The 19031-nt window shown below is 40.8% G+C and overlaps 1 protein-coding gene across 2 annotated transcripts; it reads right to left on the bottom strand.

The window, feature by feature from the left end:
- Positions 1 to 1155: 1155 nt before the first annotated feature.
- PSMB1 (proteasome 20S subunit beta 1) lies at positions 1156 to 18814 on the bottom strand. Of its 2 annotated transcripts, XM_040448650.1 has the most exons (6): positions 18649 to 18813; positions 14753 to 14860; positions 10912 to 10993; positions 8490 to 8619; positions 2458 to 2564; positions 1156 to 1449 (listed from the first exon to the last, which is right to left on the bottom strand). In XM_040448650.1, exons 1-6 carry the CDS (start codon positions 18759 to 18761, stop codon positions 1264 to 1266), a joined length of 726 nt encoding a protein of 241 aa, XP_040304584.1. In that variant the 5' UTR covers positions 18762 to 18813; the 3' UTR covers positions 1156 to 1263. The 2 variants fall into 2 exon arrangements, with proteins under 2 accessions (XP_040304584.1, XP_040304585.1); XM_040448651.1 differs by lacking the exon at positions 14753 to 14860 and having other exon boundaries at positions 18649 to 18814.
- Positions 18815 to 19031: the final 217 nt, after the last annotated feature.

The following is a 19031-nucleotide window of genomic DNA, read 5'->3' as shown; positions in this document are numbered from 1 at the left end:
ACGCTGAGCTGGAACAGCCGTCTTCCCGGTCCTTGGAGGCAGGGCCCCACCACCGCCTCTCCTGGGTCTTCAGCTTGCAGGTGGCAGATCAACAGACTTCTCAGCAAATGTTAAAATATGTATCTCATAGGAGTTTCTGGTAAGTCCAGTTCTGAACAGGAGGCCAACAGGAAAATCCTGTTGTTAAAATGCCACAAAACCAATGACACCCCCTAGGTTACACCATATCATCGGACTTGTTCACACCAAAGAAACTGCTCCAGCATTACATGTAATGGAGATAAAATGTATTTTATGTTAGCTCTATCAAGATTTAGGTCTCAGATTTAACATGTTTTTTAAATGTTTATTTTGAGAGACAGCACAAGCAGGGCAGGGGCAGAAAGAGGGAGAGCATCACAAGCAGGCTCTGCATTGTCAGCACAGAGCCCGACGTGGGGCTCAATCCCAGGAACTGGGAGATCATGACCTGAACTCAAACCAAGAGTCAGACGCTCAACTGGCTCGACAGAGCCACCCAGGCGCCCTTCAGATTTAATATTCTTAAAGTGTTTATAAAAATTCTTCCTGATTACTGGCTAAAGCTCATTTAAGGGGCTATTTACTTTTGTAATTTTCTTCTATGCTGGTTGATTTGCAGATTTTTCTCCCAGTCATTTCAGACCGTTTAACATCCCCAGGGAATATCTTAAGATCTTCCATTTCCCTTTACATTCATTAATAAAACTGATAAAAGCAGTGGTTTAAAGGTAATCTACCTTTTAAAGAAAGCTGGGTGGACTTTATAATCAATTCCAAAAACCCTCTGCATAAGATAGGCTGGCCATCAAGCAACGATAAGCTGATCAAAACAGTCATCTTTTCCAGATTAATTTCTTGCTCATAAATATAAGGAAAAAGTGACATGACCGGTTTGTTTTTTTCATCTTTAAAATACAAAAATAAAGGCACCTGTCTGGCTCAGTCGGGAAATGTACAACTCTTGATCTTGGGGTCGTGAGCTTAAGCCCCATGCTGGACATAGAACTTACTTAAAAAACTTTTTTTTTTTAATTAAAAAAAAAATAATTAAAATACAGAAATAGCTCTGGAAGACAGAAAAATATGAGAAGAATGAAGAAAAGGAAATGAAAACGAAATTATACTTTCTAGATCTGTCCTGCTTAGAATAATTACTTCAGGTTTTATTTAATACATCAGTCCAATAGTTCCAAGATACAAAATTAACCAGTTGTGAAGTGATTAATGATAACAGCACACAAATCAATCCTTCCTCAGGGGAACGGTCTCCTCCCTGATGCCCTCCTTGGTCACGATGCAGATTTTGAGTGCATCCCCAGTGTACACGTCCCTCTCTGCCGCTGAAATGAAGACATCTTTCACAAGCCGCATGGCTCTGTCCAAGGACAGTGGGACATGCTCCACATTCTGCATGTTCTTAAAACCAACCTGGTGGGACAGGAAACTTGAATGAGGCATCATGTGACAGTACAAAGGTGGTTCAAGCCTCCCCAGTGCCTTCACGTATCTAAGGATTCATCATGAATACATCACATACATTTAAAATATCTCTCAACTGAAATTCTTCCAGACCTGGCTAAATGATACATTCCTAAAACCTGACAAATGTTCACGGAGACAAAGCTGCTGCTCCTGAGAAGCACACATCACCTAGAGAGGTGGACATACGAAAGCAGAGTACCATTATACAGTGTGCTACCACTAAGAAAAACAAAAAAGCCACGAGAATCCCTAGCAGCCATAACTAAGTCTCCCTGAAGAGAGAGGCTTCATCAGAAGACACACTTGGGTACAGAGTGTGAAGGATAAACCAGAGTCAGAGAGGAGTAACACTCCAGATCCAGGGTGTGCTATGCCCAAAGGCCTGGTGACGGGACAGGCACACCACACCAAAGGTCTAGGTGGAAGCGGAGTGACGAGTGATGAGGAAGATAAGTAATATGCACAAGTAACTGTACACACATATTTCAGAAACACAAAGAAGTAAGCTTGGCGGCAGAAAGGATGATGGGAAATGCAGGCCTGATTTCAGGCAACAGTAAGATTTGGAAAGGGGGCAAATTAAAAATGTACTTGGAAGTTAGAATATAAAATCAGGTGACAAACAAATGGTGAATGTGGGGAAAAAGATATTTGCAAGTGCTTCAGGTAAGGTGGCAAGAGGAGAACTGAAAACATGGTCGACCGTTGTAGACACAGGAGACCTGGAAGTCACGGTATCAGGGGAAGACACTACAGAGTAGGTGAGAGGCCACAAGAGAGCCAGCAGAACACAGAGAGACAAGAAGGTCTGGGTAGGGCAAATCAGCCCACCGAAAACAATAGCGATGCACAAGAAACCCTTGATTTCTCCACTCTCCTGAGCCGGTGAATAGGAGAACTCAGAGGAAGGCACTCTGTGTTAACGTCACAGCAACATGGATGCAGTCTCCTTACCTGGTTGTCGAGCAGGGGCTGTAGCATGGCACTTGCTGAGCCTCCGGCCTTGAAGGAGTCTCTCTGGTAGGACCCTACTGGGTCAAAGCTGTACACAGCTCCCTTCCCTGAAAGAATAAGACAGTTTCCATAAGGATGCATCCTGACTACCATCCCAAATCACGGCAAAAATAGATCCAGTGGGACACAAAGTGGGACACAAAACGGACTATGAACTTAGCTAAAATTTCAGCCACATTCACTGTTAACCCAGCAGTGTGCTCGCCTCCACTCACAAGGGAGTCAGAGGTACACCTGCCCACTCTGGTCTCCTTATGGCGTGTTTGACACCTGGAGCTTCAGGCTCTCGTCAAGCTGACATCGCCAATTACCACCCAGTGGATCCCAATATGTATGTGGTCTCACAGGCACACTGGTTAGCAGTCATAGGTCCTGCTCTGAGTTCTGCACCAAGCTCCTCACCACATTCCTAAAAATGCTATTGTCGTTCTAGCATAGACCTGAGTTTAAAATTCTACTACTGTTGAATGTGAACAGTCACAAGGAAAACTTACTGTGTGTTTTTAAACAGTAAGCACCTTTAGCATCAACACCATAAAAAAACTGATTTAATACAGGAAAATTTTCAGAAAAACACAAATGCCACATGCAAAAAGTTAGTTCTGCCTAAAACATAAACATTGCTTTGTACTACCAGAGTTAAGAACCACTTTTGCAAACAAAACACAACACCAGAGTTTGAATGTACCCATTCTTTTTTTTTTTTTTTTTTTTATATTTATTTTTGAGAGACAGACACAGAGTGCAAGAGGGGGAGGGGCAGACAGAGAGGGAGACACGGAATCCGAAGCAGGTTCCAGGCTCTGAGCCCAATGCGGGGCTTGAACTCACAAACCACAAGATCATGACTTGAGCTGAAGTAGGATGCTTAACCGACTGAGGGACCCAGGCGCCCCTGAATGTACCCACTCTTTTTTTTTTTTTTTTAATTTTTTAAAAAAAATTTTTTTTTTCAACGTTTACTTATTTTTGGGACAGAGAGAGACAGAGCATGAACGGGGGAGGGGCAGAGAGAGAGGGAGACACAGAATCGGAAACAGGCTCCAGGCTCTGAGCCATCAGCCCAGAGCCCGACGCGGGGCTTGAACTCCCGGACCGTGAGATCGTGACCTGGCTGAAGTCGGACGCTTAACCGACTGCGCCACCCAGGCGCCCCTGAATGTACCCATTCTTAACAACAGTTGCAGAGTACTATCAGTGTAAGGATAAATGGGCCTCTCAAGCTCTCCTGAAGCGTGCATAAATTGCTATGCCTTTTTAAAGAGCAATCTGGCAAGAGAATCTATCAAAATATAAAGCATGCACCCAATGACCCAGTAACAATCTAACTTGTAGAACAGGATATACCCATAAGAAGGCTTATTCTGTCTCTCTTAAAAGAGCAAAAACTTCTAAGCAACCTAAAATCCATTAGCAAAAACCGGTATGGAAGAAGAAGATGGGACTAGGGACATAACCGCAAGACAATGTAAAATGAGTAACTCTATAATGTGTATAACAGAATCCTATTTCCTATTACAGGCATTAAAAAAAAAGCAATAAAAAAAAGCATATAATGTATTCGTATAAGCACACAAACAAGTATGGCAAGATAAACTGAAAACTGTAGTTATCTTCGTGCGACTGAAGGCAAGAAAAGAAGGGAATCACTTATATGCTTAGGTACTGAATCTGTTACAAAGCACACGTGTCACCGTAATTTTTTTTAAGGCCTTTTAAAAACAGCTGTGTTTGGGGGGTGCCTGGGTGGCTCAGTTAGCTGAGTGTCTGACTCTTGGTTTCAGCTCTCAGGTCATGATCCCAGGCTCATGGGATCAAGCCCTGCATCAAGCTCCATGATGATCGTGCGGCCTGCTTGAGATTCTCCCTCCCTCCCTCCCTCCCTCCGTCTCTCTCTGCCTCTCCTCTCCCCTGCTTGCCAGTGCACACACTCTGTCAAATAAAAAAAACGAAAAATTCCCTGTGTTTTGGGTGTGAAAAATCATGGATCATTTGACGAGGTATGACTTTAAAGTGATATAACTGATCTCTAAAACACATTACGCCAGAACTGAAGCACCTCAGTAGCTCACCTGGGAGATGTGGGATAAGGACAGTCTTCTTCCTACCCATGGACATCTGCCACCCGTAGCTCTGTGTAGTTTTTCTGTTGCACAATTACTTACAATTCTCTGCTGAGAAGGCAGCATGTAAGGTGCTGAAGTCACTCAGGAGACCCCCAGGTTAAGTGTTTTTGTTGGAAGCAAGCTTGGGACAACATTGAGATCACAGTGGGCAGTTCACTAACTTCAACACACAAAGGGACAGGAAATACAAAGCCAAAAAAGAACAACAATCTCTCTCAGGAGGCCAACAGGCCACAAGTAAAACGAGGCCCAAAAATTTCAACTAAAGGCAGAACCAATTTCAGAAAAACCATATGCCACGGAGTTGAGAAAAACAAGAGCAGAATAAGTCGAAGACCAGAGTTTCAAAGACCTTCCCACTTAGCAAAGGCAAAAGAGACTTTTGTAACATGAGAGCAGAATGGCATGAATCTTATCTGTAGAGTGCTTTTCCTCACCAAAATAATTCTTTAAAAAAGCACCATGGCTTCAATGTAAAAAAATAAAGTCAAAACAAGTGCTAGAAAGAAAACCTTGGATGGGGGAGTCTAACAAAGTAGGACACTCAATGCCACAAAGAAAAGACCAACAGATTGGACCACACAAACTTCAGAAAATGCTGCACAGGTAGACAACCCCCAAAATGTAAGAGACGAAGAACATTCTTGGGAGGCATCCACCACCACGGATATTACAGAGTTGACACAGTTAGATGGCATGCTTATAAATAATTTTTTAAAAAGACTAACCTGCAAATAAGGAAATAAGCAAAGGTTAATACACAGGTCAGTCTCCAAAGAAGAAAAGCAAAGATCAAAAAACACAAATAAATGCCCAACTTCAGCACACAAAAATTACATATAAATTAAAATAATAAAATATTTATTGGGTAAAGATCTTTAAGAGTAGTAAGGATGCCCAAAGAACCCCAGGTACTCATGCACCTGCTGCCAGGAGGGTCCACTGGTGGTCTTTTCCGAAGGGCAAACTAGTGATGGCATCAAAATGCCAAAAATATATATCCTCTGACCCAGACACACAACTTCTGAGAATTTTGTCCAGGGAAGTACGCATGGTTGAAAAACTATACAAATATATGCTAATTTGGATGTAAGTTTAAAAAAATAAAATTTAAAAAAAAGAAAAGAAAAAGTATACAAAACTGTATGTACCAACACATTCATCACATCGCTTAGATTAAGGAAACTGGAAACCACCTGAATGACCTGCAGAGGACCGGGAGGCAAACTGCAGTGTAGCTGTACCCTATGCAAGTCACTGAGTCATTACGCATCTTTATTCACTAGCATAAAACGATCTCCATGACAATACATCCAACATAAAGATGCATACACCACATTCTACTTGTAAAGTGCACAAACATGTATGACTACCAAGATACCTGTAAGCGGGTTTACTGGAAGTTTAATTGTAATTAACTCTAAATATAGGCTTTGAGGTGATAACTACTTTCATTTTTGTCTCTTCCAGTACTATCTGAAACTTCTGCAACTACTATTGTTTTTGTTACAGAAAAACTAAAGCCATTATTACTTTTGGGTGGAAAAATTTTTAAAGTATGACTGCAACTAGAGAGTTAAAGGCACAGAGGTCCAAGAAGACAGCTACTCACCTGGCTATCCTGAAGGGCAGCTGTTCGATCCAGTGTCCTGAAGGGTAACTATTGATCCCACTGTCCTAATTTAGCCGTTGACCCCAGTGTCCTGAAGGACAGCCAATGACCCAACTACCCTAAAGGTCTCAATAAAGAATACTGCTCTCCAAGTCTCCACCTCCACAAAAAAGAAAAACTGGAAACAAGGTCCCAGATACCCTGGACTTGGGGACACCTGGCATATGTGCAGTCTGGGTACAGGGCAGTAAATGGAAAACTGTCAGGCTAATACCACCCTTTACTCAGATTTTGGCCTACCATTCTTCAATAAGAATGAATGGCCAAAAATCAACGGAAATTTGAAGGAAGCCTCCAACATAGAAAACAGAAGTCAAAAATAAAATGAAAAAAAATTAATCCGATAAAATGCGGAGATCACAGGAAAATATCAAGGGGAGTACATCTAATGAGAACATACTTAGAGAAAAAAAATAAGGAAGCCAGAGAATTGGAAAAGTTCTTGGAAATTAATGACAGCAGAAGTAAGAATGTAGTACAGGATAAAATCTAAACCTGAGGAAATCTTCAGACAAGAAAAAGACAAAGGGATGGACAATATGCCAGGGAAGAATTATAATAAAATAGAAGATCACAATCCAGGTGATTGTCAAGACAGTGGGGAAGTGAACAGGAGAAGACACAAATAGGGAAAAGATCTTGTACAAAGGGTATCACTATAAAATTGCAGAACACCAGAATAAAAGCAAAGTCTCAAAACAAGTTCTCCGGATTTCTTTTTCCAGAAATCTCTTGAGAGATACACACCACCAAAGCAAGGAAATAAACCAAGAAAACAGGAAAGCATGGTACAAGCTGAAGTGTCTTGGGGGAACAGACAAAAAAGACTGCTTTGCTACACAAATTCCTCTAAGAAGTGAAAATAAATTTAAAGGACAATCAAAGCAGACAAGATTATAAAAGACAGAAATGCCTGACCAAAACATCAGAGAACAGGGCTTTGAACTCGAGAAACAGATCCAACCCAAACCTTAGCTTTGCCCTTCAGTAGATGTAAGTGTTCCCAAATTAGCCTCTGACTCTCAGTGAAACTCAAAGGACATTGTCTGGCATGCTAAAATTCAATGATAGCTATGACTAATGTTGCTAAAACCTGAATTTATTGATCTGACATTCAAGTCAGACATAATTTAGGTGGAAAAAAAAGTGTCCAGCAAGCTGGGCTAGGCAAGATAATCTGTGGCTAGAATTTAACTTGTTAAGGGTAATGAATTTTTATTGGCTGTTTCTATGCTTTATATTCTGTCTCACTTTCAAGGAAGGCTGAGAGACTCGAAATAAATTGTCACCCTAATTTGTCTACATCTAAACCATGGTGGGTAAAATGACCAGAGTGCTCTCGGGGGCCATTTATGTGGGCAGCTGTTAAGACAGAGGGAAAACAAAGGAAGAGCCCATGGAACAGAAGGGACAGGAGGAAAAGTGGGGAGAGTAGGAGAGGAGCCCAACTCCCTACTATCCAGAAAGTTTTCCTCTCTGTAGAGATATTTCAATACGTTGTTCTCAGCCAAACATCTCTAGAACTTCTTTCTTCAATGGACTACTGTAAATGGTGGCACAGATCTGTCCTGAGAGATAGTATAGCATCTGGTTGTTGGAAACAACCGAAAGTCAATCCAAATGAAACCTGGTGAAAACCATCCGTGTCCCTGCTGCGTAATACAGCTTTAGATCAAAAACAGGATGGACATGTCAAGTAACGAGACTGATTTTCTTAGGCCCTCCTGGTCTCACTGACAGAAAATCAAAGAGGTGTTTCAGAATGTTCTGAAAACACTGTTGGAAATGCATACATTTCTTTTAAGGCATCAGTTTTAACAACTTAAGTCAAATACATTTGTTATGTAGAATCATAAGGTCAAGCTCCTCCAAGTCAGATTTTTTCCGCAGGATTAAAATGCTAATTATCTACTACTGAACTCCTGCAAGATATTCAGTAAACAGTAAAGGAACAGCATGCCTAACAGTCATTATTAGAGTTTTAGTACACAACCTGTGGTGTGTCTTTGGATCATCTCTTTATTCCCCTTTAAGCTTCAGTTCCTTATTGCTTTAATTAACAGAAAATAAAAGTGTTGGGCAAGATGCTATTTATTACTCTTTTCAACTCTAGAGGGAAACATACATATCTAAAAAATGCCACCCCCCTTCATTTTCCAGAACGAGAAGTCTACCTTCTTCATCCAGTCCCCCGATGATGTTGTAAACATAGTATGGAAAGAAGCGCCTTGAATAGAGGATTGTAGACAACATTGCAGCAATCGCCCCTGTAGTCATGGTCTTGTTGTTGGAATGCTTATACATCTGCAATTATTAATGAAAGTAACAGGCACGGAGAGGCAGAATATATTACAGACGTGAACAAGGAACTGTGAATTAAAGGATGAATGCAAATCTTGGTGAAACGATGTCTATTTCTTTCAAGAACACACAAACATACTAAGACAAAATAATAATTTATTGTATCGTGCCATTTTGGGGGCTATAAAAATTAAGGGAAAGAATGCTAAATTTTCTTCAGTTGTCTGATTTAAAGACTCTATTCTCCATGCCATCCATATCTCAGGAACTGCTAATTCAAGAGCAAATGCACACATAATATGTTTATACAGTGACCTGGGAGGGTGTTTTAAATCCAGCTCTCCTTTACTCTGCCTCTAGACCAGGGTCAGCAAACTGTATAGTCCATGGACAAAATCCAGCCCAACAACTGTCTCTGCAAATAAAGCTCTATTAAAACATAATTTTTCATTACATATTATCTATACATCCTCGTGCATTACAACAGCAGAGCTGATAGTTACCACAGATATCAAATGGCCCATAAAGCTGAAAATAATTACTATCTGGCCCTTTACAGGTAAAATTTGCTGACCTTTGATCAGACCCAGATAGAAGTCCTTCTCTTTGCAAAGGAGGTATCTATGAGAACAGAAGACATGAGGGCAGGACCCTTACTCCGCATGATTCTAGTACAGGGAAGCGGTCCTGCTCCTTAAAGCATCTATAGTGGAGACCAGAAGTATCCAAAACAAACCTTTTAGTGATTTTGAATCCTAGATTTATTTACTCTTAGGGAATCCTAAATTATCCAATAGAGAAATTCTACAAAAATTTCAAACATAAAATGAGTTCACCAATTTATCAGCCATATAGCAAACATCTCCAAAGATTTACCTAAGAACACAGACCAAAATAACAATAGCTAAATACGGAAGATTAGAAAAAAATCTTCATTTCATTTCAAAATCAAGCATCAACAGTATAATCACTGCATCATTTATGTAATGACACATGAAAGAGAAATTTCAAGGATTGTGTAATTAAGTTGAATTCCCTGCTCCTTGTTATACTTTGTTAACACAACACTATTCTGCTGGTCTGTGTACTTTTGTACTGTAAGTTCCATCTGCAAAATATGCACCAGGAATCGAATAAATATGTCAATAAATGTAAATCAATAAAACTTTCAATGTAAAGAATTTAAATCAGTATTAACAATTGATCAATACCAAATGAAATCATTTCTGCATTTTACTGAACAATTTTGAAATTATTCCAAAACAAGTATCTGTTAAATTTACTACATACTCCAATACCTAGGACATCATTCATAAGTGTATACAATTTCAAGTGTTACTCACTAATAGCAAACATAGAACGTGACCACCTCTGGTAACTTCTTCATGTACCAGGTTGGCCTTACCAACTACATAAAATTATGACACATAACCTAAAAAATTAAATCCTACACCAGCCCTGCATTTTTGCCAGCTAAGAAGAGTTTGTATTTACTGGTTATTATTACAGATAAAATCCATTTTAATATGGTTTAAATTACTCCTATCCTACTCTCCTTGAAATTATTTGTTACATGCTGTTTAATATACACGGGCCATAATAAAAATCAAGACGTGCCTTTACTTTTATTAAAAGTCAGTACTCCTCTGTTCCTCACACCGTCCCCATCTCGCACAGAAGACATGGAGGCAGTGACAGTGTCAGCCCCTTTACAAACTGCAGAACAGGCTGGTTTGCCTCCTTCCTCACTTCCTCCTCATACCACCCTTTTCAGCTCTTCCGCCCCCATCTATTCTATGCCCAAACTTCCTCAGCTGGCTGTCAACTAAAGCCTACTAAGGTGTTAGGTGGTGATAGCTTAGGTTGTGCCTCTCATCCAAACTCCTGACTTATCTATTTCTATTCCTGCCCGTGCATCCTGTCAACTAAGAGTCCAATGCTTGAACGAGGGAGAGCACGTCAGTTGATGGTGTTCCAAACCAAGCACCTGTCTAAAAGCTTGCCTCCTCCACAGAATTTTTGTTTTTGAAGGAAGATTATCTTCAGAAGAAACCCTGACCAGGCTATCTCCATAAGGGTAGAGAACCCTTTATACTGTACAGAGATTTTAAATACCCTGCAGTTTCACATTACGCTACTTTAATGTGCCTATCATTTCATTAACAGTATCATTTCACTTCTAGAACAGGTTATGGTTTCACCTGCTAACTTAGAGCTTCTCCAGCTATTCTGAGTGACAATCTAATAAATCATTACTAACTTTCTAAAGTGCAGACACGTAACAAAAGTATCTACCTTTAGTCTTGCTTCAATAATCTTTGTCAGGGTAAGACAGTCTCCATGAAACCCGCTGCATCCAATGACTGTTTTGTCTGTTCTGTAAAGAGCACATTTCAGGAAACTGGGCTGGTTAGATAGTAAAGTAAAACATGTCTTCAGCAATTTTAAATATAAAACCCCTATTCCTGTTATTCACCAAATGGTAACAGGACTAGTTAGCCCTTTGTTGCGCAGGGAGGGCAGTGTCATCATTTCATACCTAAATAAATTATAGGTGAATCAAAGACTTCCAGAAAAATTAAAGTATGAATTGCCTAAAGAAGACATAGGTGATACAATCTTGGGTTAACAGCCACCTATTTAAATATGATACAACCCAATGCTTTCACAGAAAAATTTCATAAATTTCGTCAAATTAAAACTTTTATAGAGAAAAATGATAAAGTTAAAAAAAAAAAATTGTAGTAGATATGACCAAAGTCTTATATTAACTTCCTTTATCTAAAAGGGTTCCTACAGGGGCACCTAGGTGGCTCAGTCGGTTAGCATTCAACTCTTGATTTCAGCTCAGGTCATGATTTCACGGTTGTTTGGATGAAACCCCACATGGGGCTCTGCACTGCTGGTGTGGAGGAGTATGTCTGGGATTCTCTCTCCCTCCCTCTGCCCCTTCCCTGCTCGCGCGCACTTGCTCTCTCGCTCTCTCAAAATAAATAAACACTTAAAAAATGAAATAAAATGGCTCCTACAAACATCAAAAGCATTAACACAGTGCATCATGGTATATAATGTACAGCATGGTGACTATAGTTAATAACATTGCATTGAATTTTTTTAACTTTTTTAAAAGTTTATTTATTTTGAGAGAGAGAGAGATCAGGAGAAGAGCAGAGAGAGGAGGAGAAAGAGAATCCCAAGCAGGCTTCACACGGTCAGTGCTCAAACTGACAAATCGTGAGATCATGACCAGAGCAGAAATCAAGGGTCAGATGCTTAACTGACTGAGCCACCCAGGCGCCCAACATTGTACTGAATATTTTAAAGTTGCTGAGAATAGATCTTAAAAGTTCTCAAGACAAGAAAAGATTCTGTAATAAATATGGGGACAGATGTTAACTGGACTTATCGTGGTGCAACATACACAAATATGTAATCATGTTGTACACCTGAAACCACTGTTACATGTCAATTATATCTCAATTTGAAAAAAAACCTCGCAATGGAAAGATTGGTAAAGTTATAGGAGTCATATAAAGAAAGACGCAAGTCACCATAAATGTATGAAAAGAGCCTTCATGTCATTCACAAATCCAAATCTACACAGGTGATGATTTCAACCTGTTAATAAGGCCTAATGCTGGTGAGGGGTTGTGGAAAATGGGTACTCCCCCGTTTTTAATGTTTATTTTTGAGAGAGAGACAATGCAGGCAAGGGGCAGAGAAAGAGGGAGACAGAGGATCTGAAGCAGTCTCTGTGCCGACAGCAGACAGCTGGATGTGGAGCTTGAACCCACAAACCGTGAGATTATGACCTGAGCCAAAGTCGCATGCCCAACCAACGGAGCCACCCAGGCACCGAAAATGGGTACTCTTAATAACTGGGCAAAAATATACATCAATTTAACTTTTTAGAAGGGCCATTTGGCAGTATCCAGTAAAAATTTAGGTGAACGTCACTTTTATGCAATAATTCCATTGCTATAAATTCATCCCATCAATCTACTCACATAAGTTTGCAAAGATATACTATAGGCTTACTTGTGAAGTATACATAATATACTATAGGCTTTCTTGTGAAGTTACATATTATGTTAATGGCTCTCCAAAACAAAACAAACAAAAAACAATTTAATGCCCACCACTGGGGAAGTGATTCAATTTTGGTATATCCATACAAATTCAACCAGGTCTCAAAAATTCCTAAATCTTAATATCAATCTATAAGAAAACCTACACCAGTCTCATCAAGAAACATAGGAGAAATCACATGATAAACTCTTCCTTTCAGATATTTATGAGGGATTCATACAAACCATATCTGTCCAACTAGAGGGACTAATGACACCTCTGGGGGCATCAATATTTCCTGATCTATCCCTACAATCAACCTCACTGCACTCAGTTAAAGAGCTCCAAGCTCCCATAAAGCTATACTGCCTTTACTAACAAGATGGGTTAATAATACCAATAGGGTAGGACAAAATCTTAGAGCTTCAAGATGCTTTTCCCAAATCTTCACATATATCAAAGGAAGGAGTGTTTGCATGCAAAGAATAAAGTTAAATGTAGAGTCTCAAACAGGTGGGCAAGAGGCAAGTTTGGCTCTAAGTCAGCCCACAGGGTATGGGATTAAGTGCAGACAGGCAGTTTTAGCTCTATGTATGATTTAAGGCTAAAGACGGATGACATATAAGGCTAAAGGGAGACATATGAAATCACTAATGTTGTATCTATCTATATACCTAAAGTACTGCATAAAAAGGAAAAAAAAAAAAAAACAGGTATTCCCTTCAGTAGCACACACACTAAAACAGAACATTACAAAGATGAACAGAACCTTGCAAGAGAATGGTATTTGTAAAGTTATGTTCTTAATTTTATCTGTGACATTTACTACTTTCAAATTATAAAGCATCTTAGAAGAAAAAAGATAGCATGGATGCACTATGAATTAAATATCAAAAGATGGAAGAAGAATACAGGAAGAGAACTGGGAAGATGAAAACCGGTATTGATTGTTCTTTAGGTAGGGTGTGCGCTAGCCCTGGACCCAGGAAAGAAGTCAGAGTCCTCTTTACCTACTTCTTATAGCACAAGGCCCTGTCCAAGGTACCCAAATCCCATCAATCCATTCCTGTTACAATTCAGGTTTAAAAGGCTCTTGTGGCCTAATTTAGGAATTAACCACCAACTGTAACAGTTCCCAAAAATGTCAAATACAAACTATTGGTCATCAGTGCATATGACTTCACTTTTATGTTTTAGAAAAAATATACCTGGTCCTTAAGACAGTGGCTCACAGATATAACTGCTTAGGATATGGCTAAATTAAACATTTCAGGCTAAAAAAAAAAGTGGGAGATTTAAAAAACACATAATGGATTAACAGATAGAAAAATACAAAGCTATGTGATAAAATATTTACAATATTATAAATATTTTATAGATATTTTATAAATAAATAAAGCATTATAGTAAAATGCTAATAATAAAAGCGATGTGGGGGCACCCGGGTGGCTTAGTCGGTTAAGTGTCCAACATCGATTCAGGTCATAATCTCGCAATCTGTGAGTCTGAGCCTCACGTCCGGCTCTGTGCTGACAGCTCATAGCCTGGAGCCTGCCTCGGTTTCTGTGTCTCCCTCTCTCTTTCTGCCCCTCCCTGCTCATACTGTCTCTCTCTCTCAATAGTAAACAAACATTAAAAAAATTTTTTTTTTTAATTTAAATTTTTTTTTTCAACATTTTTATTTATTTATGGGACAGACAGAGACAGAGCATGAATGGGGGAGGGGCAGAGAGAGAGGGAGACACAGAATCGGAAACAGGCTCCAGGCTCCGAGCCATCAGCCCAGAGCCTGACGCGGGGCTCGAACTCACGGACCGTGAGATCGTGACCTGGCTGAAGTCGGACGCCCAACCGACTGCGCCACCCAGGCGCCCCTAAAAATTTTTTTAAAAACACTGCATATCATATTAGGGAATACTAATTTAGAAAACTGTTTTCTAACAAAAATGCAAACTAAGCTCCAAACAGGCAATCTAAAAACTCATGAAACAAACTGTTTAGAAGTGGAATCTCTTACAGCAATAAATCATCACAAGGTGCCAGGAAGTCCTTAGAAATATTTACTTACAGTCTGTAACACTTGGGGCTGTCCCTGGTGTGAATTGAATATCCTTCACTCAATCGAGTGTCAGAAGCCACAATTGAAAAATCTTCTCCAGCGATTGCCAATACAGTCCTGGGGGGGGGGGGCCGGGCGACACAAAAATTAGTGAATACTTGCGGATGGTAATACTACCTCTCTAGAGGAGAGCTCTTCATAGCACATATTGGACAAAACCCACTAGATTTGAGCAAGAGCAGGACTCAGAAGAAAGTTGAAAGATCAGTGGGAAAGGATCCCTGGCTATAAGTCGTCTAGGAAAAAAAATTTAAGTACTCCCTAAAAAACAACACAAGCCTAAGTCAAAGCGCAGGTCACTTCGCAGAAGGTAACAGAAAAACCACTGAATTATCATAACATCATCAAAAAATTAAATACCTACTTATGCAAGGTACTGATATCACAAAACAGGGCCATGAGGATCAGATGTAGACAGTGGTGCCACACCAAAAGCTCTCTGAGCTCAAAGGACTTAATGCTTTTCATTTTTTATCCAAGTCCTTATTTAGTATCTACCACTCAGTGGACACCCAAATATCTGTTAGAAATGAATGAACAAAGAACAAACTTTCTCTTTCGTGGCTGTATGATTTATGATTCAGTTTACTGAAGAGGCTAGAGCATGAACTCCCAAAGCAGTCTGTCCAGTTCTAATTCTGGATCTCTCACTTATTAGATATGAGACTGCGGGTAAGCTGTTCAACTTCCCAAGGCATCAATGTCCTCATATAGATCAGAGATTGTAACAGTAACTACCTTACTAGGATTCCGCAAGAATTAAGTTAATAATTACAAAGCCCTTTTACTAGTACCTGAAACATAACTGGTCCTCTAGTGTTAGCTATGATCGCTATGGCATAGATATATGAGGCAGTAGATTGTGACCACTGAGAACCTGGGCTCTGGAGTTACTGGAGACCTGTCCTTGCCACTTCCTAGCTCTGTGACCTCAGACAAATTATCCAAGTTCGAGTTGTTGGTAGTAACAGTTCCTGTGTTACAGGATGACTGAGTCAAATGACACAGATCACATAAAGCACCTAGCACGGTACCTCACAGAACATAAGCACTGAGAAAATGTTATCCATTATTTTTACTGAGGTGGGATCTGCACTGAAGTTCTGAAGTACAAAAGGATGGCATTTCAGGTAACGTGGACAATGAATAAAGGGAAACAGGTAATAATACAAATAAACATTCAAACAACTTACTAAGGTGTTCTGTGTGAACTAGTGGAGGAACATAAGGCTTATGTGAGGGACATGGGTCTGACTTGAGAAAATCCCAAATGCCAAACTGAAGATTTTGGAATGAGAACAGTTACATTTGCAAAGTGGAGTGAAGTTTTAAGAAGCCACTGTGACAGGGGCGCCTTGGTGGCTTAGCTGGTGAAGCGTGCGACTTCAGCTCAGGTCATGATCTCTCAATCAGTGGGTTCAAGCCCCACATGAGGCTCTGTGCTGAGAGCCGAGAGCCTGGAGCCTGCTTCAGATTCTGTGTCTCCCTCTCTCTCTGACCTTCCCCTGCTCACACTCTCTCAAAAATAAGTAAAACATTAAAAAAAATTTTTTAATAAAAAAAAGAAGCAACGGTGACAATAACATAGTACGTGAAAGGGGATGAAAGCACCGCTCCAATAAGACTAATGCAATAGCAATAGAAGGGCGCCTGGTGGCTCAGTTGATTGAGTGTCAGACTTTTGATTCTGGCTCAGGTTCGTGCGGGTTCGTGAGTTTGGGCCCCGAGTCGGGCTCTGTGCTGACATCACGGAGCCTGCTGGCGATTCTCTGCCTGCCTCACGCCCCCTCGTGCTCTCTCTCATGCAAGCTCTCTCGAAATAAAACAAACAAAAGATATGGTGCACGTTAAAAAAAAAAAAAAACTAATGCAGTAAAAAGGCAGCAGTGGTACTGGAAGAAGTGGGGATACTGAGGAAACACACAAACTGTACATGGTTTTTCTAACTACCAATATGCGACAGAAGTGGGAAGAGCAATTGTGACATCCAAGATTTTAAACTTGGTGGAGCAGCACAATGGCATAATTATGAGCATAAAGAAGGAAAGGTAACTGAGAGGAATAATTAGCTAGCTTTTTGTTTTAATATCTTGAGTTTTGGTAACAGGAAAAAATTCAGGTAGAAATGTTTCATTTAAGAAGCCAGAAAGGAGGAACTCATGAGAGGTAAACCTAGAGAAACAAATTTGGGAATTATCCTTCTGCAAATGAGATGTGAATGCTAATAATGGGATTGAACTGCATTTAACGAGACAGTAGAAAAAGGACATGGAACTAAGCCCTGTTCTGCCAAAGCAAAGGCTGCCCATGAGCCAGCAGCAACAGGCGCTACAGAAAAAGAAGACTGAAGAAAGGTAACTTAATAATCACAAGGTCACAAGTTACTAATGTGTAAAGCAGTAATGGCTGAAATTGGATTACAAGGGGCTAAAGAGTAATGAGTACTCTACACACTGGAGAGTCATTCTTACAACTGCCTCACAATGTGCCTCCCATGTTGGGACGTAACTACTTCGTTATCACAGAAAGCGTTTAGAAGTGCAATGGTAAAAGCATACATAAAATCAGTGGCCAACGACGAGCTATGGATTCAAGTCCTGGCTCAACTGCACACCAGCTTTATGACCAGAGCAATGACAAGAGCCCTGGCTCATTTGTAAAAATGGAGCTAATACCACCTAACACTCCGTTATCCTGAGAATTAAAAAAGGGAACTGCCTGCAGTACACAAAATGCTTTTCTACGGATTCTCCCTCTAAACTATGACCAGCTAAGAAAGAGAATGAAATCTGGGCTCAAGAAGTCGAAACACCACACTGTTCAAACACCACACTGTCCTTCGGTGGCAGAAACGAGGCTAAAATTGGAGACTTCCACTCTCTTTCCAACGTATTTCAAAAGTCTGCATTAAAGTTTCAAATCCATAAAGACATGATTAATTAACATGGTTATGTCCAAGAACCGTCTGTTTGTTCAAATCGGGTGTGTGTACAAAGTTTAGTTGGTAACCTACAACCACTGCCTCAATTTACACCTCTTCATTGTTAACAAGTCCTAAACGCAGGGTCCTTCCACATTGCTAGTAACACTTTTAGCGTACAATGAAGGAAAAGTACTAAAGATAAAGCTAATTTTAAAAACACAACTTGAAGGTAACATGCAAGAGTACACATATTAAAGGGTCCCTCTTCTGACTTTTTTCCCCCTGAACTTAAGCTTAAACTTAACTTAAAAAAAATATTTTAAAACTGTAAAATATAATATTCATATAAGGGAGTGCATAAACACATGTGAAGATTCACAAATGGTTACACATCAATAAGCCTAGTGTTGCCGGGGCTGGAAACTCCATCCCATAGTCCAAACAGGTTCTTACCAAGCTCTCATCTACGAAACTAAGTCTAGTCAACCAACGCTGCCTTCCATTTAAAACAACAGAAAACGATTAAGCTGTTTGATTAGAATCATCAACTGCAGACACGACCGTGCATCCAACGACAGTGGCCAACCAATCCTAACTTTTTAACATCAGGCGCTAAACCTCGCCTCGCCTTTGACATGCGAAACCTATTTAGGCCGTAAGAGAAGGTTAGGCCCATTTTTAAACCTCTTTCGTAGCAGAGCCCAGGTTTCAGTTTCTATCTTCTGTCTCACTGCAACAAAGAGCAGGCTATGCACAAGTGACCGGCCTGCAAGGTGAAGCACTTAAGGCCAAAGCTGCCCCTCCGCAACCCATGGAGAGGGAGGCCTGCGGTCGGCGGGGTACGCGGGCTCGGCCGCGACTCCCAAGGCTTCAGCAGGCACGAAGGCGGTGGGGATTGAAAGGTCGGCTCTCTGGTCTTTACCCTCCGTTGAAAGCGTAGGGCGAAAAGCGCATCTCCAAAGGGCCGGCGGCGCCGTGGGGCTCCGCCGCCAGGTCTCTGCCGGGCCCCCAGCACCCCGCGGCCGTCGACAACATCGCGCTGCTCCGGCCGCTGCTGTCTCACGGCGAGATGGCGCCCAGCCGGACATCCCGCCGCTTCCGGCTTCTCGCGGCGCCAGCTCTGGCCGCTCTATCTCGCGCCGCTCGTTGGTTGCTCCCGTCGGTAGCCGGGCGCCCCCTATCCCAAGGAGGCGGGTCAGGTTTTTTGTTGTTTTCCTTAGAAAGGTTTCTTTCCTAAGAAAACATTCGAATTTGCGCCTGATGGACAAACATTTTAAAGTCTTACCATACAAAAAAAGTTGGCAA

Source organism: Herpailurus yagouaroundi, unplaced genomic scaffold, assembly GCF_014898765.1.
Source record: "Herpailurus yagouaroundi ecotype Mexico unplaced genomic scaffold, PumYag 198, whole genome shotgun sequence".
In the NCBI taxonomy this organism is placed as follows: Eukaryota; Metazoa; Chordata; class Mammalia; order Carnivora; family Felidae; genus Herpailurus; species Herpailurus yagouaroundi.
The sequence above is the reverse complement of the archived record's forward strand: the minus strand, read 5'-3'. Positions and strand labels throughout refer to the sequence as shown.

Excerpts from the sequence above, each read along its gene's own strand:
- PSMB1 (XM_040448650.1), bottom strand. The coding sequence starts at position 18,761 with ATGTTGTCGACGGCCGCGGGGTGCTGGGGGCCCGGCAGAGACCTGGCG. Across the intron at positions 8,620-10,911 it reads TTATTGAAGCAAGACTAAAG|ATGTATAAGCATTCCAACAA; the intron begins GTAGATACTTTT and ends TAATAATTGCAG. Across the intron at positions 1,450-2,457 it reads AGCCCCTGCTCGACAACCAG|GTTGGTTTTAAGAACATGCA; the intron begins GTAAGGAGACTG and ends CTGTCCCACCAG.